This window comes from Lissotriton vulgaris, chromosome 2_2 (genome assembly GCF_964263255.1).
Source record: "Lissotriton vulgaris chromosome 2_2, aLisVul1.2, whole genome shotgun sequence".
NCBI classification, from domain to species: Eukaryota; Metazoa; Chordata; class Amphibia; order Caudata; family Salamandridae; genus Lissotriton; species Lissotriton vulgaris.
The window spans coordinates 221,281,512-221,307,003 of NC_141688.1; the positions used below are offsets into that span (position 1 = coordinate 221,281,512).

At 46.3% G+C, this 25,492-nt stretch overlaps 1 protein-coding gene across 1 annotated transcript in view; it reads right to left on the bottom strand.

Annotated features, from left to right (window-relative positions):
• Window positions 1-5,517: 5,517 nt before the first annotated feature.
• The window catches only part of ABTB2 (ankyrin repeat and BTB domain containing 2), a 485,106-nt gene continuing 465,131 nt past the window's right edge, over window positions 5,518-25,492 (bottom strand). Inside the window, exons 10-17 of the mRNA XM_086959586.1 lie at window positions 25,254-25,480; window positions 22,352-22,530; window positions 19,581-19,686; window positions 18,130-18,232; window positions 15,775-15,865; window positions 13,542-13,610; window positions 11,353-11,466; window positions 5,518-7,973 (exon numbers count right to left, since the gene is read on the bottom strand). Of these exons, the coding sequence (XP_086815712.1) occupies window positions 7,776-7,973; window positions 11,353-11,466; window positions 13,542-13,610; window positions 15,775-15,865; window positions 18,130-18,232; window positions 19,581-19,686; window positions 22,352-22,530; window positions 25,254-25,480 (1,087 nt within the window). The 3' untranslated portion in view covers window positions 5,518-7,775. The remainder of the gene's footprint in view (window positions 7,974-11,352; window positions 11,467-13,541; window positions 13,611-15,774; window positions 15,866-18,129; window positions 18,233-19,580; window positions 19,687-22,351; window positions 22,531-25,253; window positions 25,481-25,492) is intronic.

Sequence of the window (25,492 nt, forward strand, 5' to 3'; positions counted from 1 at the left end):
CATCGCTTTTGAGATAAACCTTGATAATAGCAAGGTTTATCTGCGATAGAAATCGGCGGAGCTCGGCGATAATAATATTGCTGCTAACCGTGTTAAGCGATAATTATCGCTTAATCTTGGTAATATGCCCCTTAATCTCCCAGAAGGCCGTTATGGGAGGGTAGTCAGTGTATTTCAGTCGCCTTGGCACGCCAGGAGGCGTGCGTAATACTGGGAATTGATTGCAGCCTTGTGCTTTGTCTCGCTGCAGGACTTTTGGGGTGTTAATTTGGTTGGAGAGGAGTTCAGCGCTCCACTGCTTCGCGAGGAATTAGGCGAGCCGCTTCATAGGCAGTTTAGTCTTGCGGTCTGTTTTCGTGACCGGAGTCTGCTTTAATTGCCGAGGACGTCGCTGGAGGAGTTTGCAGCGCTTCTAGACCGGCTTTGTTTTTGTTTCCCACTACAGGTAAGCGGTGAGATTCTCCAAGGGCTGTTGGAGCCTATTGCTACTCGGCTTGAGTGGTACGAATTCTGGGGAAGTTTGGATCCCAGATTCTACAGAAAACGTGACATTCTGAACTTAGAGAAGTTACTGGCAGAGACTAGATAAGGAGTGCCTTGGCCCGTATAACTCTGTTATCTCAGGAGTGACTTTGGGTTTTCCTTGTTAACTTTTGTTTTGTATCCTGCTGCTTTATTCAAAAAGACAATTTTTGTTTATTTCCTATGTTTGCTTATGAGGAGTCAGGACTGATACAGATCTGGTGAATGTCAGTAATTTACTAGAATCTAATTTCTAAACATTATTGGATCCACTCATTCAGATGAACTCATGTGGAGTACGGATCCTATGCCTTGATACATCTGTTGATAGGACTTCCTCAAGAACCAGAGATTGTTGTATTTCTTTTTTAAGGGATTATAATTGCAATGTTATGTAAAGTAGGGGAGGGGGATTAAGGGAAGTCATGGAGGAATGAAAGAAGAGTAATCTGTGTAATTTATATTGTAGGGTGTATCCTCATCCAGTACAAGATGTAGCGTTCATAGAAAGAGAGGCTTGTGGAACGTGTGTTACAGGTACCAGCCCCAGTAGTGAGACCGTATTGAGAGTAGCTAGTAATATAATTGTGTATTAATCTAGGTGTCTTTTGTTTACAGGTATCCCATTCCCAGCAGTCCAAATGCAAATTCCTTTCCCTCACTTGATCGCCTCATTACTATGTACAGTATGTTGTAGAGTTGGAGATATCGAGAAGTGGACCCTATTGAACAACGCCCGGATTCCGAGGAGTTCCAGTGATCTTGACAGCTTGACCCCACCCTTCCTACCGCCCTTGCCCCAGTTGGCTTGAAGTTGAAGTTAAAACCATTTATTGAGCACACTAACACCAAGTGGTTTCATGGTGCTATGACTAGACCCCCCGCCCTCCCTTGCCGGTGTTGGCTTGATCCCATCCCCCCTTCCCCCCATGCCCCTGTTGGCTTGACCAAACCCTCCCTCCTTTACCCATTTTGGCTTGATATTACCCATTTTGGCTTGACATTTGCCTGTGTTGGCATGACCTCACCCTCCCTCCTTGGCCCGTGTTGGCGTTACCCGGCCCTCACTCTCTTGTCAGCGTTGGCTTAACCCCACACGCCCTCCCTTCCTTGCCAGTGTAGGCTTGACCCCACCCTTCCTCCCTCCATTGCCCCTGTTGGCTTGTCCCCACCCGCCCTCCCTTGCCAGTGTTGGCTTGACCCGGCCATCCCTCTCTTACCCATTTTGGCTTGACCCACCCTCCCTCCTGGCCTGGCCCTCCCTCTCGCCTGTGTTGGCTTGACCCCACCCTTCCTCCCTTGTCAATGTTTGCTTACCTCCACACTCTCTCCCTCCTGTCCCCTCCATTGCCCATGTAGGCTAGACCTCACCCTCCCACTGCACAGGTTGGCTTGAATTACATATTTCGTTAACCTCACCCACCCTCCCATGTCCTCAACCCTTCCACCATCTCCTCCAATCGTTGTCTGTTTCCTTGTCTTCCATCCCTCCCTCCCTAATCCATGTTGTCTTAACCTCACCCTCACTCCGTTCATTGTCTGTGTTTGCTTGACTCCTTCCTTCCTTGCCCGGGTTGGCTTGATCCCACTGTCCCTTCCTTGCCCGAGTTGGCATGACCACACCCTCCCTTGCCCACGTTTTAGGTTGACCCTCCCTCACCTGTGTTGGATCGATTCCACCTTCCCTCCCTTGCCAGTGGTGGCTTGACCCCACCCTCCCTTCTTTTCACGTGTTGGCTCGATGCCACCCTCCCTCCCTTGGCTGTCTTAGATTGACCTCCCCCTCCCTCCTTTGCCCATGTTGGCTTGACCCACACTCTTCCTCCCTTGCCAATGTTGGCTTGACTTGACCCTTCCTACTTTGCCTGTGATGGTTTGACCCCTCCCTCCCTTGCCCCGGTTGGCTTGACCCCACCCGCCCTTTCTTGCCAGTGTTGGCTTGACCCCTCCCTCCCTCTTGCCCCTTTTGGCTTGACCCCTCCCTCCCTCCCTTGCCCCTGTTGGCTTGACCCCTCCCTCCCTTGCCCCTGTTGGCTTGACCCCTCCCTCCCTCCCTTGCCCCTGTTGGCTTGACCCCTCCCTTGCCCCTGTTGGCTTGACCCCTCCCTCCCTTGCCAGTGTTGGCTTGACCCCTCCCTCCTTTTCTTGCACCGGTTGGCTTGACCCCACCCTCCCTTCCTTGCCAGGTAAATTTGACCCAGCCCTCCCTCTCTTGCTCGTGTTGGCTTGACCCAACCCACCCTCCCATGCCCCTGTTGGCTTGACCCCACCCACACTCCCTTCCCCTTGTTGGCTTGACTTCACCCACCCTCCCTTGCCCCTGTTTGCTTGACCCCACCCTCCCTCCCTGCCAGCTTGACCCCATCTGCCCTCCCTTGCCCCTGTTGGCTTGACCCCACCCTCCCTCCTTTACCCATTTTGGCTTGACTGGCCTTCCCTCTCTTGCCAGTATTGGCCTAAACCCTCCCTTGCGCCTGTTGGCTTGACCCCACCTTCCCTCCCTTGAGAGTGTTGGCTTGACCCTACCCTCCCTCCCTTGACCCTCTTGGCTTGACCCCACCGCCCTCCCTTGCCAGTGTTGGCTTGAGCCCCCCCTCCCTCCTGTACGCGTGTTGGCTTGATTCGCCCCGCTCTCTTGCCAGTGTTGACCCACACTCCCTCCCTCGCCCCTTTTGGCTTGACACCACCCGCCCTCTCTTGCCAATGTTGGCTTGACCCTGCCCTCACTCTCTTGCCCGTGTTGGCTTGACCCCACCCTCCCTTACCCATGTTGGCTTGACTCCACCTGCCCTCTCTTGCCCGCGCTGCCTTGCTCCCACTCTCCCACCCTCCCTTGCCCCATTTGCTTGACCCCACCCTCCCTCGTGCTTATTGGCTTGACCCCACCCTCCCGCGTGTTGGCTTGAATGTCAGAGTAGCCTCAACCTACACCTCCCCTGTCCTCAACCCTCCCACCCTCTCCTCCGTTTGTCGTCTCTTTGCTTGTCCTCCACACCTGTATTCATGTCTTTGTTGGCTTATCCTCAATCCCTCTATTGTTGTCCGTGTTAGGTGGCCCCATCCCTTTTTCCTCCTCTGTTCACTATCCATTATACCCTGACCCCTCCCTCTGTTGTCCGTGTTGGCTCCTCGACCCACCATGAAAATAAAAACAGCATTATGACACGGACACTGCTAGCCGCATCATAGCACTTTTTTCCCTAACACCCCCCTTGTTGCCCGTACCCATATTGCCTCCTGACCCACCTTCTCAGCAATACCAGAAAGTGGCAAGCCCTCGCTGCGCAGTGACATTCTCTTTTTAAAGTTCTAGCCATGGTGTACAGGAGCTGTGCTACTGCACAACTTGGCTAAAACCATCATTAACAAAGCCAATACCTTATGTAGGTGAGAACTATTGGCTTTGCCAGTGTTTGTTTGTTTTAGTAGCTATCTAGAGTGAAAGGAAGTGAAGTTGAAATATCGATAGCACATTGACCTTTGGCCATCACTGTTTGTTTTGGAAAAACTTTGAACTCCACATATGATTTGCCTCTGTATGTGTATTATCGAGTCACTTTCTCTAATAAATCAGCTTCACATATGAATGGGAACTTCTATCAGCCGCCATTTTGTATTGGACAATGTGTGGTTGGTTGTAGTAATTAGGTCTGCTTCTTCAGTGATGTTTGAGTGCTGTTTGTACTTTTAGCCAAACGCATTTAATAGTTGTTCACTTTGATTTCTTAGTTGTGGTATTTGATTGTGATGTTAGAAACTTAAAGCCATTTGAGTTATCAATGTGTTGATCATTGGTGTGTAAATAACTTGTCTAGCTGTATTTTCTGCCTTCTTGCTTTTCCGCTATGCGATGATAGAAGCATCTAAAAAATGTATTAATCGGGGCACCTCTCATAGGGCACTCTGCAGAGCACACACTCTTTCTAAAAGTTGTATACTGTCTTGCACTACAGCCCAGGTGATAACCTGTGGGCCTTCTTGTGGGCGCCAGGAAACGTAGGGGCAACCTACCGAGCCCCTATCGCCACCACAACGTCACTGTTTGTGACGTTGAGGTGGTGATAAGGTCAGCGCCCTATTACCAAGGCAGGGTTAAACCACATAACGTGGCTAAAAGCCATGTTAAGTGGCTTAATGCTGCCTTAGTAATAGTGCCCCTTTCATGCTAAACTTAGCGGGATGCAGTGGCGGTTGCGGTGGGCGTTCCACTGCAACACCCATTCACTTTGTCGCTGCCAACTATTATCACAAGAGGCGATAATAGGTGGCAGCGCAGAACTTAGGATCAGGAAAATCCTGGTCTTAAGATGGCGAAACGAGGAGAAATGCTACATTTCTCCTCATTTTGTGCAGCACACATGGAAAAAGCAACAAGGTTTGTTTATGTGCAGGTAGGAGTCCCTTCCTGTACATAAACAAACCGATTTTTGAAAAAAAACAATTAGTAACTTACATTTGTGCTGCATGAAGCAGCACACATGTAAGTTACAAAATGGCATTCTAGGTTTATTTATGTACAGGAAGGGACACTTTCCTGTACATAAGCCAACCTCCCTGCTCCCTGCGTTAAGTCGTTAGCCTTAGCGCCATCGCAGGGGGAAACGCCAGGCTGCACCATATCCTTGGGAATATGGTGCAGCCTGGCGTTTCCGAAGTGGCGATGAGAAGCAATAAGCCAAGCAGGCTAACTCCTCTCACCACCACTTCCTAGATAATATGCCCCTATGTCAACACCAGTGGCCTTCATTCACCAGAGAGGGTGCAGAAGCTGTTTGACCTCCTCCGCCTCAACAACACGTTCAGACTGGAAGTGAACAAGGCCAGGCAGGAAGTGAACATAACCAATGGACAGAGAAGAGAGGGGTTCAATGGAAGGGTTACAAATATGAATGTTCATGTGTACAGTTGACAATGCGAGTCACACTTTGTTCATAGGCCCACCCCCTCTCCCACAGTTGCCACGGTTTATGCAAAACAACGACAGTGCTTCCAGAACATTCTGAAATCTGTTTATTTGGTCAATACTCATACACAAAATAAACAGTATAATATTTACATTATTTTTCACATAGCATTGGAAATATTCCTTTTTTTTAAATTAATTTGACAGTTGCTGTGATCATTTGGATAGTGAGTTACGCTTAATTCAAGTCCAAACTGTACATTGCCTCGGTACCTTTTCTTTGCAGTGCGCCAATAGAGCCGCACAGATGTGTGGGTCCTGCCACGTCTGGAAGCAATGCGCAGGCAGTGAAGTTCAGGTTAAGGTGTTTGTCTGTGGTCCAAGAAGCCATTGTAAAATGTGAAATAAACCATACAGTGAGATTTTAAGTATTTGCCACAAAAGCAAAGTATGCAAGGCCCTATGAGAATAGGTTTGAGAATTGTGTACCAAAATGTTTTAGTCGAACAGAAAAAATCATGATTTCCAGTTAGAAGGTAACAAATTACCATTGACACGGGCCAAGCTGGACACTGTGCTCCAAGGCATGACATTTACAGAACGTTGTTATGTTCAATGTAATGGACTGGGCCTCTGACAGACATCTGAAACACTAGACTGTACTTTTGGGTGGAGCTAAGCGGCAGCCATGTTTGGTGTAGAGTATAACGTTGACTATGTATAAATAATCTGTAAGAGGAGGTAGAGGCCATGGGCCATTCTTATCAATTGTAATGCAGCGCAGCGCGTCACCTTGCTACAGCGCCTTTCAAGAGAGGGCAGGAATGTGCCGTTTATATCACAATACGGTGCATTCCTGCCTTTTCCCAGAGCTGGCGCACAATAGGCGCTCTTGCACCATGTTACAGAGGTGCCTGCACTGTAAGGAGGATTGTTTTGTGCAGGAGGGGAAACCTTCCTGCAAAAAAACAATTCACTGACTCATTTTCCTCTTTGTAGGTGTGCTGCAGTGTGCCACAAACATAGAAAGATGAAACAACGAGGAGAAATGAAGATATTGCTCCTCGTTACACCACCCCTGGAAAGACGTAACACCAAAATGCTATCATTTTGGTGCATTCCCAGGTCTACGAGTAATGTTAAATCTGTAAATGCGTGGGACCACCCATGGAACGCCTCCCTGGAGCAGAGCAACGCAATGCAACGATTTGCGCTGCGTTACTCTGGATTTATCAAGCTACTCAGCGCCACGCAAGGTGGCCTTGTGTGGCTACCGAAATCTAATTTCGAGGGTTTTCATATCTTGATAAATACGGTCTTACATTTTGCACCATTCTCTCCTCCGACAGGTCGGGTAGGAGCCAATTACACATTTCCTCCACTAAACATAGCTGCTGTTTGAACATTGCACTGGGGCTTCCAAAAGCACTGACAGTTCTACAATGCATATGGAGGCTTCTAGAAACTCAAATCCTCAACTGATCACCTGTACAGACCAGAATATACAGCGCTGATGCAAGCTTCCTTGCTATGAGCAACTCTAAGCAGGATGTCAATTGGGATGTATGTCACACTCTGTGCACGTTCAGTCCTTGGCTTCTTTGCCGACAAGAGTTTCATCGAGTCTCTGTTGTGATGAGGGGTTTAGTGCACTTTCCTTACCTGCTAACCTAATGTTGGACACCAGGAGATACGGAAGATGGATATAAATTTAGGCCACAAGCTTCCTGGGTTGGGTTGGACTTCAAATAGGTATTTCTAACCCTCCATTGAGACATTTCGCATCTACTAATCCAGGACTCCTAGTTCTGTACTGATTGGACTAGTCCAAGAGAAGATGGGTCCATATCCATGAGATGACATTACTGTACAGCTCACACTTCCAACATCCGTCCTACGTTCAGATAGGACAGCAAGCTCTCATTCTGTTCATTAGAGATAAATAAGTCCCTTGGAACTGCTGTCTAGCATTTGATAATTTCCCAAAAAATCCTATTAGCTGCAAATGATTTGTGTTCATGTTTAGTTTTCCAACTTTTCTAAGACTTGATTTTGAGGTTTTTAAAATGCTCTGGAAATCCTCATCCTTCAGTGAAGCTCCAGTGTCCATGCGTGGTGCTTCTACGTCACCACGACTGTGCAAAAGAGAACAACGCCTGATTGCATTTTTTGTCCTATAATTTCAAACATGCCATCACCTGGCCAGTGAAAGAGGTCCACTTCATTAGTGCATCAAAGGATGTTGGGAGATTCACCAGCCAGTTGGCAATGAACAGGACGCGGAGGTCACCATTGCCAAGGTGCACCTGGTCAACACGGGGCCGCCTCTTGTGCCCTTCTTGCAGGAAGCTCACACTCTGGAGGTGATGTAAATGGAGTGTATTCGAGTGGCCAGGGTACGCTGCAGGTCCTGCAAGGTGTCCAGCCCTTGCACCCTACTGTTTCGGCCATAGATAAGTTGCCTAAAGGAGTCCTGCTCCAGCAAAGTGCTCATGTGCTTCAGAAAGTATCCTTCGCAGAAGAGAGCCAGTTCTGGGGCGTTGTGAATCTAGAAAAGAAGAAACAGACTGCATTCAATCCAAATATATCTCAAGCACTCTGGTTGGGAGACAGTGGGCCCAATGCACAGAACTAACTTAAGACAAAATCCTAAACATACTTTCATTTTCGTATTCACAAAAGGCACTTACTCATTTTGGTTTTCACAGAAGACACTTACTCATTTCGGTATTCACAGAAGACACTTACTCATTTCGGTATTCACAGAAGTTAGGACTCCTAACTTTAGGACTCCTAAAAGCCTTCTGTGAATACCGAAAGTCTTAAAATTAGGATTTTTCTCAGTTTAGTAGTAGGAAAGTTGAGAGAAATCCTAATTTTAAGACTTTCGGTATTCACAGAAGGCATTTAGGAGTCCGAAAGTTAGGAGTCTTAACTTCTGTGAATACCGAAAGGAGTAAGTGCGTTCTGTGAATACAAAAATGAGTAAGTGCCTTCTGTGAATACAAAAATGAGTAAGTGCCTTCTGTGAATACCAAAATGGTAGTAAGTTTAGTAGTTTGTCTTAAGTTAGTTCTGTGAATCGGGCCCAGTGATTGGAGACCCATATTTACATAGAGATATACAAATAGAACATCACTTTTAGCGACGCTCTGCTGATGATATGCCCTTCCCCATATTTACAGAGTGGCTATTTGAGACTTAACGCTGCCTAATATGCCCTATGCACATATCACTTCGCTTGAAAGGGGCATGCAATGGGTGAGGCTGTGGGCGTTCCACCACAAAACCCATTGCTTTTGATGCTGCTACAGATTGACAAAGATGTGTAAGTTTGAGACAGAAACCAAATCGCCATGCAAGAGCAGGTATCAAAATGGCGGAACTAGGAGAATTGTTTTCATTTCTCATTATTTTTGCTTTTTCTATGTGTGCTACAGAAAGTAGCACACATAGAAATAGCATGATGCCATTAATGATTGTAATTCAATAATTATGATTTGCTACTTCTATGTGTGCTGCCTTCCGCAGGACACATAGAAGTAACAAATCGCCATTACTGATTGTTCATGTGCAGGTTGTACTCTATGTGAAAGAGCAGAATGCCATCACTCACAGTGAAGTCAGCCAATGACTGAAGTGGGCTGAATGTTTGACCCATGCAGTATACTGCAACGGGTGTAAGTAAAATATGAAAGACGCAATCACAGACGAGGACGGTTGGGTGAAAGTATTTATTAGTAAGTTGATTTTACTAAAGATATATTCATAATATAAAGGTCTTGGCTAATGCCAGACCTAAACAAAGCAACCTGTGGATGAAAGAAGCTCGAATACCAAGTGTGCAAAAACGCTATTTGGCCAGATCTTTGTTGCGTTTATTGTATGGAGTAGGGATGCACTAGAGTTTTTGATTATGTTAGAACTTATTGTGTTGAGTTAGACATTTAGGCCCATCTTTATGAGGCCTATTTGTTATCCTTGCATCACGCTAGGCAACGAAAGGACAACGCAAAGCTTCAGTAATATTTATAAAGCCACAAAAGCACAGATTTGTGTGGCCTTTTGTAAAAAAAATATCAACACAAGGCAGCAACTTGTGCTGTGTTATGTTACACTACAACTTGTGAGACGTTCCATGAGTGAAACATGGGCATTCTCATCCATCCACCCATAGATTTTGGTGCATCTGCTCGTGTACAAAAAGTTGTAAACCTGGCAATGCATCAAAAGGCAACGGATTCCCATGTAAGAGTATCTTTATTTCTCCTTGTTATTTGTTCTCTCCACATGTGCTACATGTGCTACATTCTGCAGCACACATATAAAGAGGAAAATGCCTCTCAGAACTTCTTTTGTGCAGGAAGGTATGCTTTGCTGCACAAAAACAATCCTGCATATACGCTGGCACCCTTGCAATTTGGGGTGCAAGGGTGCCTGCGTCGGTGCCAGGCAGCAAGCACAGGAAGAGAGCTGAAGAGCATCATATCTTGGTAGATATGGTACTTTTTAGCTCTCTCAAACTGACACAACGCAGTGCAGCAACGTGCCTTGCTGCACTGTACTGCATTGCGTGAATAGTAAATAAATATGGCCGTTAGAGGCTTTCAAAATCTGGCAAAATTTAGGGCCTTGTTTAAAGGGCCTTGCGACACGTTTGCGCTTCCATTGCGTCACTTTTAGTGACGCAGTGGCGGCGTAAAACATGCCTCCTGGTGATCCCTATTTACAAAGTGACGCATCTAAGCAGCTGTGTCATTTTGTAATTCCCTGTGCTACATTATACCTGCGTCAGGTATAATGTATGCAGGGTGGGCATTCCCACGTAAGTAAGCCTTGTAGAAGTGACGCAGTGAAATCTTCGAGATTTCACTGCGTCACTTCTAGGGTGCAAATGCGTCTAAAACTTACGCCTGCTTCACAGCAGGCGTAAGACTTACGCAGGCCCTTTTACATGGGGCTTGCCCATGTGAAAGGACACATTGCTGGAGTTGCGCCACTTTTGTGACACACCAGCAATGCGTTACTTTTGCGCCTGCAGAAATACTGACGTTTCTGTAACTCCTTGCGACATGATGCATCACACAGTAAATATGACGCATCCTTCATGTCGCAAGGAGGGCGTACTGAGAAGTGACGAGTCTCTGCTTTCACGCAGCGATGCGTTCCTTCTAATAAATGAGGCCCTTCGTTTTTAGTGGTCTGTATTGAAGCCGTTCTCTTTATTTCTACGTTTTTATCTTAGCCCAGGAAGAAGGCACTTAGATTTCATAATAAATGGTCTGATTACCCTCATCTGCTAAATTTGGTCTGATCCATGAGGTACCAAGAAGCCAGGGCGGCTCCTTCACTATGTTGGAGGAGCGTTGGCCTCCCCTGTCAGCACCCTTAAAAACAGCCTCCCTGGAAGTGCAAATTGAGGGCTCTCAGGCCAATCCTGATGCTGCTCTCATGCTGTGAGAGCAGCGTCAGGATTGGCCGCAGGGGATTCTGGGAGCCTGTCTGCAGAGGAGTGAAGAGCGCCATGCGGCTGGAGGCAAGTTCTTTTTTTCCGTCCTAGGCCCTCTCTCGCACTCTTCCTCCCAGCCCGCCACCCTGCCACCAGCTACACTGCAGAGAGAAACTAGTCTGAGAAAAGCACGGACGTTCTCCTGTTCCCCCCCGGCTACTGCTTGGTTTAGCTGACAACAGGTTGTCGTTACTGCTCTCAGAGCTGCCCTGCCCTAATGTATGATACAGAGAAACCCTTCTTCAGGCTCAAGAAACCCTAGTGACAGCAGACTTTAAATGTAAGTTTCTCACCGCCAGATGCCACCTCCTACAGGCGCCATAAATATTTCTGGCTCGAATTTAATTTAAAGGAGTCTCTGAAAGCAGGTGAAGGCGGTGATGTGTTTTCTCTCACACACATGAGGCTGCCTCATTACCTTGGCGTACTTATAGATGTGTACAGCGGACTCCGTTGTGATGGTGTGCGCACAGCGGATCTCACAGTGCCTCTGCAGGGCATCCAGCTGGAACAGGCTGGCTGCCGAGAGTAGCTGCGAAGAAACACAGAGGAAGCCAATTAAAATCTGAAGGAGCTTCAACAGAGAAAGAACCCCTTTATGCAGGTGTGGCTTCTCCCCTACCGCCCCCCTTGTGCTGTGAAGTGGATCCCTTACTGCATGTGCATGCTACAAAGGCATTTTTTTTACACTCATTAAAGGTCATCTTTTTTAATCATTTCAGCAATTTTGTAACACAAAAGAAAATGAACTATAAATATATACACACACACATATATATACACACACACACATATATATTTAAACAAATATACACATATGTGTAAATATCGTCATTCTTCTAACTCTCAGGGAACAGGACAGGCTGTAGCCCACCATCGTAGAGGCGGTCCGTTAAAACGGCCTCCACAAATGAACAATATTAGTAATCCAGCACGTGGACGGTAAAACCCTCATAACCTCAGTAGGGAATCAAGATTCAGTTTTGAGACGATAATTTCAAGAGAGGCCTTTCCAGTTCACCTCACCACAACTAAAATATTGTACACACATTGTTTTCACACATTCTAATATGGTAAAATGTAATTTTTTAACAAAAATCTAGCATACAGTGCATATTGCGTAGAGGTAGTGCATAGCCATGAAATGCACATTAATAAATATAGATATGCATTATAGCATAGTTTTTGTATAGGTAGGACCACCTTCCTGCACAAAAATTATGTGTATTTGTAAACTAGTGTAATATTGAGTTCAAGAAAATATAATTAAACTACTTTTAATAAATTCTATACATTACTGTTAATAATTATTGTTAACGCATAAGAGAAACATAGGGGCATATTAGCAAGGAGTAGCGATAATTATTGCTAAATGCGCTTAGCTCACTTTTTTTTATCGCTGCCCATCGCCGGATATTATCGCAGAGATAACGTGCTATTAGCAACGTTTATCTTCAATGCGTTAAAACATCTTAGCGATAGCGGCTCAATGCGAGAATATCGCTGGAAAGCCAGCGATATTCTCGCATTAACGCCAATGGGGGCTTAATGTGATAATCCACCCCCCAATGACTATACAGGTAAGTCTACATTTTAGTAGGCGTTAGATTCTAGCGATAATAGCGATTATTGCGATTATTTTTATCGATACGCCTAGCTTGCAAATAGGCGATAGCTGTATTATAGACTGCTTTCAGTCGCTAACAGTTTGGGTACGCCCACTTTGGATGTCATTAGCGATAAATATCGCTGACATGCAAAGCGGGACCCAAACCTGTACTATCGCCTACAAGCTGTCGCTAACTGCTGTTAGCGACACCTTGCTAATAGGGCAATAAAATTATTGCCTCTTTAGCGGGAAAAAGTCCCGCTAAAGCGGCGATATGGCTCTTGCTAATATGCCCCAAAATTTTCTTACTTTATTTTTTAATGTAAGATTCAGAAAAATAATCTAATTTAATGCAAATTATTTAAATTAAGAATTCAGTTCAAAAGTAGAATATGAACTCTTTTTTTGTAGGGCGTTGAAGGTTTAAAACGGATGTTACCCTAGAAAAAAACATCCATCAAATGTGGGTGGCTTGACATATGTGCTGTGTGTGTACAACATGTGGTAAAAGGTTATGTCCATTTTTTCTTGATTGGTGATGGAAAATTCTTCACAAGTGTAGTGAGATGGATGAGTTGGATAGTGTATTGTAGTAGTTGAAGTCCATAAATCCTATAGTATACTGTCATAATGACTGAATTATGTATTCAATAATTTTAACATTTTAGATAATAACTTTCCAGAAAGAATAAGAAAATACATCTGGCCAGGCCAGTGAAAGTGGTAAGGGCATGTACACCCCTTAAAAACAATATTAAACCATATCTGTCTACGTTTGTTGGTACCAGGTTGTTTCATGTTTGAAGAGGAACATGGCTTTAGTCCAGAGTAGGTTTTATTTAACAAATTATTGCATGCTGGGAGTTGTAGTCTTTGTTCCCCTCAATGCAACAATTCGATGAACACCTGTGACAATCATGATCTGTCAAAAGGAAGTCCTGCACTGGAGATGTGTTCTCCTGGCAACACCATCTATCACACATGGTGGAGCGTTTTACCTCTAGGATGTCTGCTGTGGGAATGTCTATTGAGTCCGTTCCTCCATAATATAAATACTGCATCAGCATCTGAAAAGAAAGATGGTATAGACTGTCATGAACTGGCCACATTTCCCTCATCCCGTCTTAGGTGCTTAGAGGCAGACATCTAGATGCACTCAGCACTTCACAATCAGTAGCAATGCCCAGGTGGAAAAAGTTCATCTTTCAGATCAGATGTGCCCCCCTAGACCAATAAAATACCATCATTTCCATCTCACCTTCCACTGACTCTGTGGAAACTGTTCATTCAAACATTGACATCACTCCACTCTCGCCATCTTTTTTATTACCAACCACTTGAAGTGGCCAAAAATGAAAAGCGGACAATGTAGTCCATGCCGTGCAAGAACAGAGGTGCATGCACAGGGGCAAGAGCGGGCCCTGTAGGGCCGCCTATGTTTCCTTACCACCAGCAGTTTCATAGGGTGAGAACAGCCATGAGACCGCTGGCGGTGAGGAACCTTTAATATGCTTGGCAGTGCTGCCAAGCATATTGTGCCCTCAAAGGACCAGGGGGCATATTACCAACGTGAAGCGATATTTATCGCTAACGATGCTTAGCAACGATTTTTTTAACGCTAAGCATCGCCGGAAATTATCGCAGAGATAACTTGCTATTAGCAAGGTTTATCTCAGAAGCGATAAAAATCCTCACGCTAACTGCCAATTGAGAGATTATCGCTGGAAAACCAACGATAATCTCTCAAAGTTTGGCGTTAGGTGGATGATAGGGGCTCACAAACGTAGCCATGATATCCACCTTCCATAGGATATCATGGCTAAGTGAGGAAAATACCAGGTGTAAAAAAAGCAGTGCTAACCGCGGTTAGCGCTGCTTTTTTTTTATCACTAACAGGGTTAGCGAAATCCTTGATAACAGGAGAAATGTCCCTTAACAACATTTCTCCTATTATTTTTCTCTGGAACGCCCCCTGTGCATCTCATTAGAGATGCAAGGAGAAGCGTAGAGAAAAAGGGTGCTAACATGCGAATTTGCGTGTTAGCACCCTGTGGCTAATAGGGAGATAATTTTATCTCCGCTTTCTTGAATTGAATTGAATTGAAAAGGTTTTTCTATAGCGCATGGCTACTCGGAAGCATCCCAGCGCTTTGATATTGAACAGAGGAAATAGACATCAGAAACCTGAAGTAAAAAGGACCAGCTAATCTACATCTTAGGGAACAGTGCTGTTTTTAACTTCTTGCGGAATGCGAGCAGGTTGGGTTCTTGAGGGAGTGGTAAAGGAAGAGCATCCACAGCCTGGCCGCATTTCGCGAGAAGAGCCGGCCCCCTGTTCGGGCCCTGTTGGTTCTAGGGATTATTAGGAGGTTTTGCTGGTTTGAACGGAGATCCCTAGATGGTTTATATGGTCTGACCATGTCATTTAGAATGGGAGGGCCCTTCCCATAGAGAGTTTTATGGACCAGACAAAGGGTCTTGAAGTGGACCCGCTCCTTTATTGGGAGCCAATGCAGGGTCCTTAACGAAGGTGCCGCTGATGTGCGACCGCTGGTACCAGTAAGTAACCTTGCTGCGGAATTCTGGGCAATCTGGAGTTGTCGGGTGACGAGGTGGGGGCTCCCAGATAGAGCGCATTCCCGTAGTCCAGCCTTGATAGAATAAGGGACTGGACTATGGTTTTCTTGGCGGTCTCTGGTAACTGGGGAAGGATTTTCCGGATTGTCTTCAATAGGCCAAAGCAGGTAGCCACTGTCTTTCTTGCCTGGCCAAAAAAAAGCAGAGATAAATCCCTTGATAATATGCCCCAAGGGTCGTAACACAAGTCCCCGCGGTGCTCAGGGGCTTCCAACCTCCAGGGGCCCCCTCAGCAACACACTTTGGCCGGAGAGCTCCAGATTGAGGGGCCCCCTCCCTGTACCCTGCAGAGGAGCCCCCTCAAGTTTTGTTACGCCTGTGCTCAAGACCACTGTGCCACCTTCAGGGATCGTGGATCCCTGGCGGCTGACTCTGACCCTTGTTACCCTGCCATGAATTCGTTGCCCTGGCCTGACTACCCCTGGTATGTACAGGAGGATCAGCTTTAGAACTGTGGATAAAATGAGATTCCAGGTGTGTGCTCAGCATCTTCTCCTTATTATTCTAAGGAGTGCCTTTGATGGCTCTGGGAGCAGGAAACCAGGGGGCTGGCAGGAACAAATTAAGAGTTAGACCATCGCATCTTTTGCCTACCTGGAAAATATTGTACTTAGTGTCACCGATTTCCACCGTCCTGCTGCCGGGGTTATCTGGCTCCGCCTTGTTGGTCATCAGAGCTTTAAACCTGCAGAGGGAGGAGAAAGGCACTGTTGTCAGATCTCAAGGACATGTCACATATCAAATGATGGTTGGATAAGATCATCACAAACGAAGACTTTTTTGGGGTAAAACTGATGAAGGCTGCACAGTAGAAACTAAGATTACTACAGGCTTCCCAGGAAAATGCTTCACAAATTAACGCCAAGGTCTAGAGTACCCAACACCAGCCAAGATTACTGCCAGCTCCCCAGGAGACCTGAGCTCTGTGCTCTAATCCTCAGTCTGGATTATGACAGTTCTGGCTAGTCTACCTTACACCCATCATGGTCACACACCGCTACATAATGTGCTGCATTTAAGTATTGCGCCTGCTTGTCTCCAGTCCGCGTCACACTGCAGCGGCTACACTTGGAAGGCAGGTGTCTCTTCAGATTGACTTGGTTGTCTGTAGTGTCTGAGGATTATGAAGAGTTCTCGAGGAGCGCCCGCTATTTAGGGTAGAACAGACTATGGCTTGTAGCGGGGCCCAGGTCAACACACTGAAGTGGGGCCCTCCTTGGGGCGAAACCTACTTTACACTTTAATAATATTATCCTGTGGTGAAATAGACACGCGACAGATCCAGCACCTGGCGCCCGCCTTCTAGTGGCATCAGCCGTGCTAGCAACATCATGATCGATAAACAGGGAAGCATTAGGTTAAAATCTATCAATAGTTGTACTACAAGAGCGCAGGACCTGAGGAATAATCCTCAAATTCATTGGCACTCCCTTATACTTTCAAAAAAATATTTTACAGTTTAGATACAACCTCGCTTATACTTTGTCGTAATTTTCTGGAAAACTTAATGATACTGTTTCTATTGTTAATCTTCTACATGTAAGTCCCAGCACATTCTTAAGTGAAGTGCCCCTAGATCTTCCTGTACTTTTCTGCATTATGTAAGATCACAGACTTTATGGTTCAAAGAAACAATGCGCAGCTGAGCACCTTTGATAAGAGATCACAGTGGCAGGACACTCTGAGCCTTAATTACAGCTCCCCCCTGATCACCCCCCGTGTTTCACACCTGGTAAACTGAGGCGCCAGTGTGAGGCATCCTCTCCCCTTTATGTGCTTCATAGTAAGTACCAAGGGGCATATCATCAACAACCGGCGATAATTAATGCTAAGTGCACTTAGCGCTAGGATAATTATCGCCGGCTACCTCTGGTTTCTATCACGGAGATAGCGTGCTATCAGCAACGCATACGTCAAAACGATAGAAATCCAAACGTTAGCTAGAAAACTGTGCGATTATCGCTGGAAATCCAGCGATAATCGCACAGGGAACGGCGATACCTTGATGATAGGGCATGCCAGACTTAGCCATAATATCCACCTTCCATTGGATATTATGGCTAAGTCAACCTGAAAGCAGGCGTAAGTAAAGTAGCGATAACTAAGGTTAGCGCTACTTTTCTTATCGCTATGTTCTTCATCGTGCAGATTGTAAATAGGAGAAATGTCAGTTAGCGACATTTCTCACGGTATTTTGGGGCGGACCGCCCACTTTGCATCTCATTAGAGATGCAAAGCTTGGTGTTCAGGGACAGGGCGCTAAAGCAGGGATATATGCGATAGCGTGACCTTGCTAAAAGTGCAATACAATTATCGGCACTTTCTGGCTGCAAACGGCCGCTATAGCGGCAATAATTGTCTTGATGATATGAGTTAACACGGTAATACTGCACATTTCTCACACTTTGAACTGCAAAACTCATGAGGAATTCTTAATAAAATTTGTTGGGAGAAAAAACTGATTCTGAAATTTGAACAAATTTTGTAAAATTGTTTCGGGCTAAAACCACCATTTGTGATCAAATCAGATTACCAGGGTTTAGGAAGGTCAGATTAGGTTGCGGAGTTGTAGCCCTCCGCTGATTGGCTGGGCGAGAGAGCCACACTACAGGAGTCCTTTATGTCTCCAAAATAGGGCAGCTCTTCTTTCAGAGACAAGCTCAGAGCACAGATGAACAAGGGACAAATGGAGATATCAACGGAGGGCATCATTTGAGACCAGGCCGATTAATGTCCTGCCCTTTAAATATTCACTGTAAACCTACAACAATTTTGTTTCCTCCAACAGCCCATATAACCTGATGGACACCAAAAGCTGACAGAACAACATGCATTCCAAAAGGTTTATCATTTTAAAAGGCCCCTGAGGCACACTTAATATTGAAGGATGGGTTGAAGCACACGACCAATGAGGAACGAGCCCTGCTGAACTCTGACATTTGAACCCACCTGTTGGAGGCCGTCACCAGCAGCACCTTGTGAGCATAGAATAGCTTCCCTTCCACCACGAAAGTCACATCAGACATCTCTTTATTGTTGAGAAAGTGAGGGTCTGGAATCGAAAGAAGAGACGTTAAAGGGCAGACTCTACAGGAAAAAGGACGGAAACATCTACCCCAAACCCTAAAAGCCGTTCATCCTCATTTTTCCATGCGAGGGAACAAAGGGACAATGGATAAAGTGAGTTAGTCACCCAGGATCAACTGGATGAGAATCTTAGGAGCGTATTTACGAACCCCTTGCACCGCCGTGGAGTTACTTTTTGTGAGGCAACGGTGGCACAAACCAACAAAACATATTTATGAGACTTTGTGTGACTTTAAATGACATCATGGATATGATGTTTTGGAAGGTGAGTAATCATGGATATGAAGCAAGACACTGCAGTGCAAATCGCTGCGTCGCCTTACTCTGCACTAGGGAAGAGTTCCACGTGTGTTGCGGTGTTCCAAGGCAAATCCCATGGTTTTTGATGCATTCCCACATTTAAGAGGACTTGTAAACCTGGGAATGTTTCAAAATCTTACACTTCCCCAGGTGAGGAGTAACGAGGGGAAATATGTTCATTTCTTCTTGTTTTTTCCTCTTTCTATGTGTGCCGCGGTCCAATGACTTCGCCTTATGTTCGGTCCTGAGAGTTACATGGACTTGTATGGGTAGCCGGTCTTTTGCCTACGTGGGCCTTAAATTGTGGCACGACCTCCCGCTATCCTTGAGTAGTTGTATCTCTCTGACAACGTTTCAGAAACAGTTGAAAACCTAGATGTTTTGAGCTAGTATGCTCTGGATGCTCTTATCCGTCTCCAAGCGCTGGGAAACCCTGTGTAGGTAACTTTTATGCTATATAAGCGTTAATAATAGCGTGGGCCATACATATGTATTTACATTCAGATATAGCTGCCCTTAGCATCGTAAGGTGAAAACTACTGCATTGGTGTAACAAAAACAATGGTGACAAGGAATAAGACAAAATACAGCTGTCCGTCAGCGAGACCTAAACACCACTACTTCCTTATGTTGATCTAGCTAGGCCTATGCATTTTAATGTTTATTGAACTGTTTAATTTATATGCGAATAGCCACAACTTTTACACGCCCTGGACAGCGACACCTACCCCTTCCTCCCCTCCCCCCCCATACCTAGTATTAGAATATCTGTGGGAGCAGCAGGAAAACGGTAAGAGGTACTGAATCGCCGTCTATTGGGGCCAGGGAAACTCTTGGCGTATTTAGAACAGGGGACCCATCAATTCAGGCCAATGGAACCTCAGAGTTCCCAGATTCTAAGCACAAATGACCAACAAACTCCCCAACACTGGCCAATTACAGGGCAGGATGAAAAACCAATGGAAACTGTCCGTGTGAGCGTGCTGACGAAGGGTGGCCACGCGGGCTCTCACCTAGTCGAGCGGGCAGCGTCTTCTTTATCTCGGGTATGCTGGGGATGGGGCTGCTGCTGTAGCAGTGGGCGAAGATGGCGGCCAGCTGTTGATTGACGGCATCATTCTGTTGGCAAAGAAGACACTTTCAGTTGATAGAAGGTACATACTAAAGCGTTACACTGTTCTAAACTGAACCCCAGTTTTTAAACCACTGCATCAGTTCCTCCACCAACTGTGATTTTCAATTTGCTAAAAAAAATAATTTCTAAGTCAATATTTTTCTTGGCACAGATGTCGTGATTAGCTGAAAAATGTGATGGTGCACAGTTATGCGTTTATATTTCACTGCCAGGAAACTGCGGTGCTCCCAATGTTTCTGTTCAGCAGCTTCTTACATTATAACACATCTGTGCGAGGTCGTGTGGATGGACAAGGCTGCTTAATGCCAAGGGTCTGCTCCCTGATATGGGTCTCCGCAAAGGCCTCACCCTGTCCTTTATCCGGCCCTGGCTAGTGCTCTGCCCTAGTGAGCCATCTCTGCTTCCCATGCACAGCTGCCATCTTTGGGCAGAGCTACCAAAGGACAGGATACAGATGGACCAGTGAGCACTGCACGGTCAGCTCTTCCCAGGCCTGCGAAAAATGGACATGTGTGACCTGAAGTGACAGATTTTCTATTACCACCTCCTCTGTGCAGTCACATCAGAATATTAACCTTATGCAGCAGATCAGGAGACTGGCAGACGGTGGGCGGAAATGGATGGCATCCCACAGGGGACAATGCCACCTTCTAGCCAGAGGCCAATGAACAAGATATAAAGTCAATAGTACAAAGTATATAGCACACTCTATGACAAGGTGTCTCTTGGAGAAGAGGAGGTAGTACCCTTGTTTGTGACCCATGCAATGGCATAAGCCTGTGCCAACCTATTATAGCTGTAAGCATCTGATTCTGCCATTTACACTTCCACTGTGGCCTCACAATGGCTGCACACAATGAAGTGCTTAATTTGAGCCGGTGTTTTCTGGTGCTTAGCACTAGCACTTATTTGTCAACACCGGCACCTTTGATAGTCTGCCACGTTGTCTAAATTAGAGACGAACACAACAGTTGTTTATTAATTCAATATACATTTAATAATGACTAATACCTGCCACCCATGCCATTCTTATAGATTTGGTGGCCTGGGGTAGTTTAAATTGTCACACCTTTAGGGTGTGATGGTTAGTAGTTGTTTTGTTTCTGTTATTGGCGTTACTGGCAGGGGTAGTTGGTGGTGCAAACTGAAGCGACCTGTTTATGTTTAACAAATTATGCTCTGATTCAATGCTTCTCTGAAAACTGTGCTTGAATAGGGGTGTAGTGTTAGGAAGCTCATGTTTGTCTGCAGAATGGACCGCCCACTACTTATCCACCGATCACTATTTATGCAGGCCTCGGAGTGGTGAGGTTGTCTCTATAATGAGTTGAGGGAGGGGTTTTCTGGCAGCAGGAAACAAACCCATTAGACAAAAACTGTAACACAAATGCACCCTGCATATATCGCTTTCTTTCATAGCCCTTTACCTTCTGTATGCTGTTATTATTACCCAGTGTAACGTAGTAGTGATATCCTGACACTGAAAGGAAAAAAGACCAAGCGATCAAGGCTTCATTTTTGAACCTGTGACCTGCACATCCCACACACGTCTCAGCAGCGAGCGCTCAACCCATGTCTAAAGGCGGTCACATAGTGACACCGGAGATGCAGGAAAATTAGAGCATGAGATACATGGACACTAGAAATAATTCTCCCTAGGTGTTGACACAGACTATAACTAGTTATTATAAGTGGCTGTGATATCACTTTCTGCTTAATTCCTGTTCCTTCAGCTGCCTTCATAACTTTTGGACCAGGGAGAGCAAGAACAAAGAGTAAAGCTAGGGTCGTGAGGGGGCAAACTAGGGTGCTACTTGGTGTATGTTCGCTCTATTGTTGTGGAGGAGTACGAGGCCTGTTGTGGAGGGGTACCACACTGTTGTGGCGGGGACCACACTTGTTGTGGAGGGGTACATGCCTGTTGTGGGGGGCACCGCACCTGTTATGGAGGGGTACACGCCTGTTGTGGAATGGTAGCACGCCTGTTGTGGAGGGGTACTACCCCTGTTGTGGAAGGGTACTACGCCTGTTGTGGAAGGGTACTCTGCCTGTTGTTCTGGGGTACCACGTCTCTTGTGGAGTGGTACTACTCCTGTTGTGGTGGGGTACCACGCCTGTTAGGGAGGGGTACTACGACTGTTGTGGAGGGGTGCTACACTGCTTCCCTCCGGTTCCTGGTACCGGCACTGGTCCGCAGTGAGTGAGTGCTAGTGTCCGAGATTGTAACCGCCTATAATTTTGGTAGTTCTAGTGCGTCAATTTATTTAATAAATGGAAGACAACCAACCATCTCTGTATGCATCTATGTCATATTAACTGCTAACATAAATCAAAGTTGCCTTCTGGCAAGCATTCGTTCTTTATTCCTGGCTTCTTAGGATCCCTCCTCTCAAAACCTTCTCAATCCATTTAAATATTTCACCCTCAGTATTATATTTTACACCCTCAGTTCTTTGCATGTGCCAGTCTACCTCCTGTTTGCACACTGGCTCTCCCTGCATCCTTCTGGCTTGTCAAACATACAATCAGGCACTCCTCTTGGTGTGGAGGATAAAGGGATTCTGTAAATTAAGTCATAAGCCAAGGTGGAATAAAAATGCATTTTCCAGGTAGCGGCAATCTGCCTGAGGCACCGCCCACCCCTCTTACCTTACTGGTTTTAAGGATATTAAACATCAGCTGCAGCCCGTCCTCAGCCAGCTCCTCGTTGAACTCCTCCTCTTTGATGGTGGTGAACTCCCGCAGCAGGGTCTGCGTCACGGAGAGCCGGGACTGATGGAAGGAGGTCCGCAGAGACTCTATCCAGACGTGCAGCTTCCAGGGGATACCTGTAGACACGGTCCAAGCAACCAGAGTGCAGAGTATTAATAAATATCAGTATAAAAACAGAAATGTAGAGGCCAATGAAAGAAGAAGGCCTACGTAGGGTGCCAATATCACTAAGGGGTCTATTAGGATGGCGGTCGGAAGATCGGCCCAACAGCCATGGTAGCGGGAAAAGGCCACTCGCAAGGACCACGGCATAACCACTGGTCCGATTAGCATGCTCCGCAGTAGAGATCTGACCGCGATGTTATGATCGCAGGCATTAACTAGGCGTCGGTTGCTGCTCCCAGCAGCACCGCCGCAATGAGAAAAGGAGCTTTGCATGCATGTCACTGCGCTGCGTGGCAGGCACTACACAGTGCCTACCACCTGGTACAGGGACATGTAGGGGGTACCATGGGGGGTGTGTGGGGGCATCAACACCCCCCCAACACATTGGGGACCCACAATGGGCCCCCAGAGACATTCTCCGCATGCCTTTTCATGGCGGTCTCACCGTCGCGGAAAGGCTGGCTACGGCCCGTGGAGCCTAGCCCTGATCCGGCACCATTGTAGCTGTCCAGTACTGCCCAAAAGGCTGATGTGCGGACTGGTACTGGCGGAAATGTGGGAGGGCGGAAAATTTCACTGGCGTGGTCGTCACTGCCATGATAATGAAACCGGCAGTTTTCCGGGTTGCGATCGTAGGTGAATGCCCGCCGCCGGTCGGGTGGATGCCACCGCCGGCAGCGGCCATCCATCCGCCATCCTAATAGACCCCTATATACTGAAATACCTCCATAAATATGCAACAGCTAGCCCTTAAATCTGCCTTGTATTATGTATCTTCTAGAGCCCCTAACACATGCCATAGTTTGAAGATCCGCCATGGTTTGTGTGATATCGGTCCCTTGTAGAGGCCTTTTATCTGCTTCGGGGTGTCTCTTCTAGATCCTCGTAGATTTGCTATGGTTTGGCGTGTGTACATCTCTTCTAGATCTCTTACACTTGCCTTTCTGTCTGTTCTAGATACTATTAGATCTGCCCTGGTTCAGATGGAGTGTGGCCAATCTAGATCTCTCATACTAGAATGGATTCTGTCTCTTCAGGATCCATCCATCTCCAGTGCTTTGCCTGGTGGGTGTCCCTTTGAGGTCGCCTATAGAGTCTGTCTCTTCTAGATCCCACACATCTGCTATCTGTGCCTGCTGAGTGTGGATCCTAGATTTACTACATCCAAATATGTATTATGAGGTCTCAGTGCTCCCCCTTGAATCCACCCTGGTTTGATTGTGTGTGTGGTTTGTGGACCCCTTATGTCTGACTTGCATTTTTATCTTTTCTAGATGCCATAGCTCTGCAACAGTGTTCTTGGTTTGTACCTTTTCTAGATTCATTATATCTGCCACAGAGTCTGTCTCTTGCAGACCCCTTAGACCTGCTATGGTTTGCCGAGTGTGGGTCCCTTCTGGATCCCTGTCATGGATTCTGTCTGTTCACAGATCCAACCTGGTGAACACATGACCTCTTAATTCCAGTAGATAAACAACAGTTCATCTGATATGTGTGCTCCCTTCAAACCGCCAGATCATTTACTTTCACATATTTAGATATAAGCCTACTTTGCGGCCTCGCACACACATCTCATCGCTTTCATGGAATACAAGGCCTGGCTATATATTTGGTAGCGTTTCTTTCTAGACGAGAACAAAGTGGATGGCAGAAAAGCATCTTCCTACCATGCACATGTCTCTAGATATCAAGGGCCATATTTACGAGGGGGTTGCATCACTTTTGCACCATGTAACATGGTGCATGTGTGACGCTACTCACAAATGCGAATGCGTGGCCCTGAGAGGCCTGATAAATCAGGAGTGACGCAACGTTATCGCTGCACAGCGTTGTGTTACTCTGCTCTGCAAAAGTGTTTCCATGGGCGTTCCACGCAACTCCCATGGATTTTTATCCATTACCAGATTTACCATTGCTGGAAGACCTGGGAATGCGTGCGGCAAAGTAAAAACGGTACTCACTTTGGTGTCCAACCTCAACGTGGGTCACACACAACAGGATTTCAATTAATATACAATCCGCGAACTCACTCACATCACATACACACAACGCTGTAGTTAATTATAGTGCCACAGACATATTGACAATATCAAATTTAATATAAATGTATTCCTTCACAAAATAGCACGACACATCATTTATAATCTAGTCATTTATATATATAAAGTACAGTTCAAAAGAGAGATAAAAACAAATATCTTTATTATTACACCATAATTAAAATTCGACATCACAAATAAGGGAGAAAGAACACATAAGACAGTACAATTATTCGCCAAAATGCTACGCCTCCCCAGGTAAGGCGTACCAAGGAAAATATCTTCATTTCTCCTCCTTAACGCCTCTTTCACTGTGTGCTGCAGCCCACAGCATGCATAGATAGAGGGTTAATGCCTCAGGAAATTGGTTTAGAGCAAGTGGGTGCCCCTTCATGCAATAAAACAATCCTGCGTGCAACGCAAGCTTCCTGGTGCAAGGGTGCCTGCGTTGACGCTAGGCAGCCGACTGTGTGCCAGTGCGGGGAAAGAGCAGGAGTGCGCCGTATTATAATAAATACGGCGCGTTCCTGCCCTTTCCCTATAAAGCCGGGCAGCCCAGCAAGTGGCCTAGCTGCACTAAGTGACTTTTACATAAATATTCTCCCAAGTGTTTGGAAACGCTCAGCCTGACTCACCGAGTGCCCGGAGCTCCATGGTGATGTCGATGTAGCCGTGTTCAGCGCTGTAGTAGGAGGCCTCCTGCAGAGCCTTCATCCTGGCTTTGCTGAGCCGGACCTGTCCCTCGTTGCAGCTCCCGGTGCTGGAAGTGTCGCTCTCTACACCCTCGGCCAGGATCTCCTCAAGCGACAGGACATCTCCCTTGGAGTGCTGCGGCTGCGTCAGCAGCTTCCGCAGAACGTTCCTATCAGACATC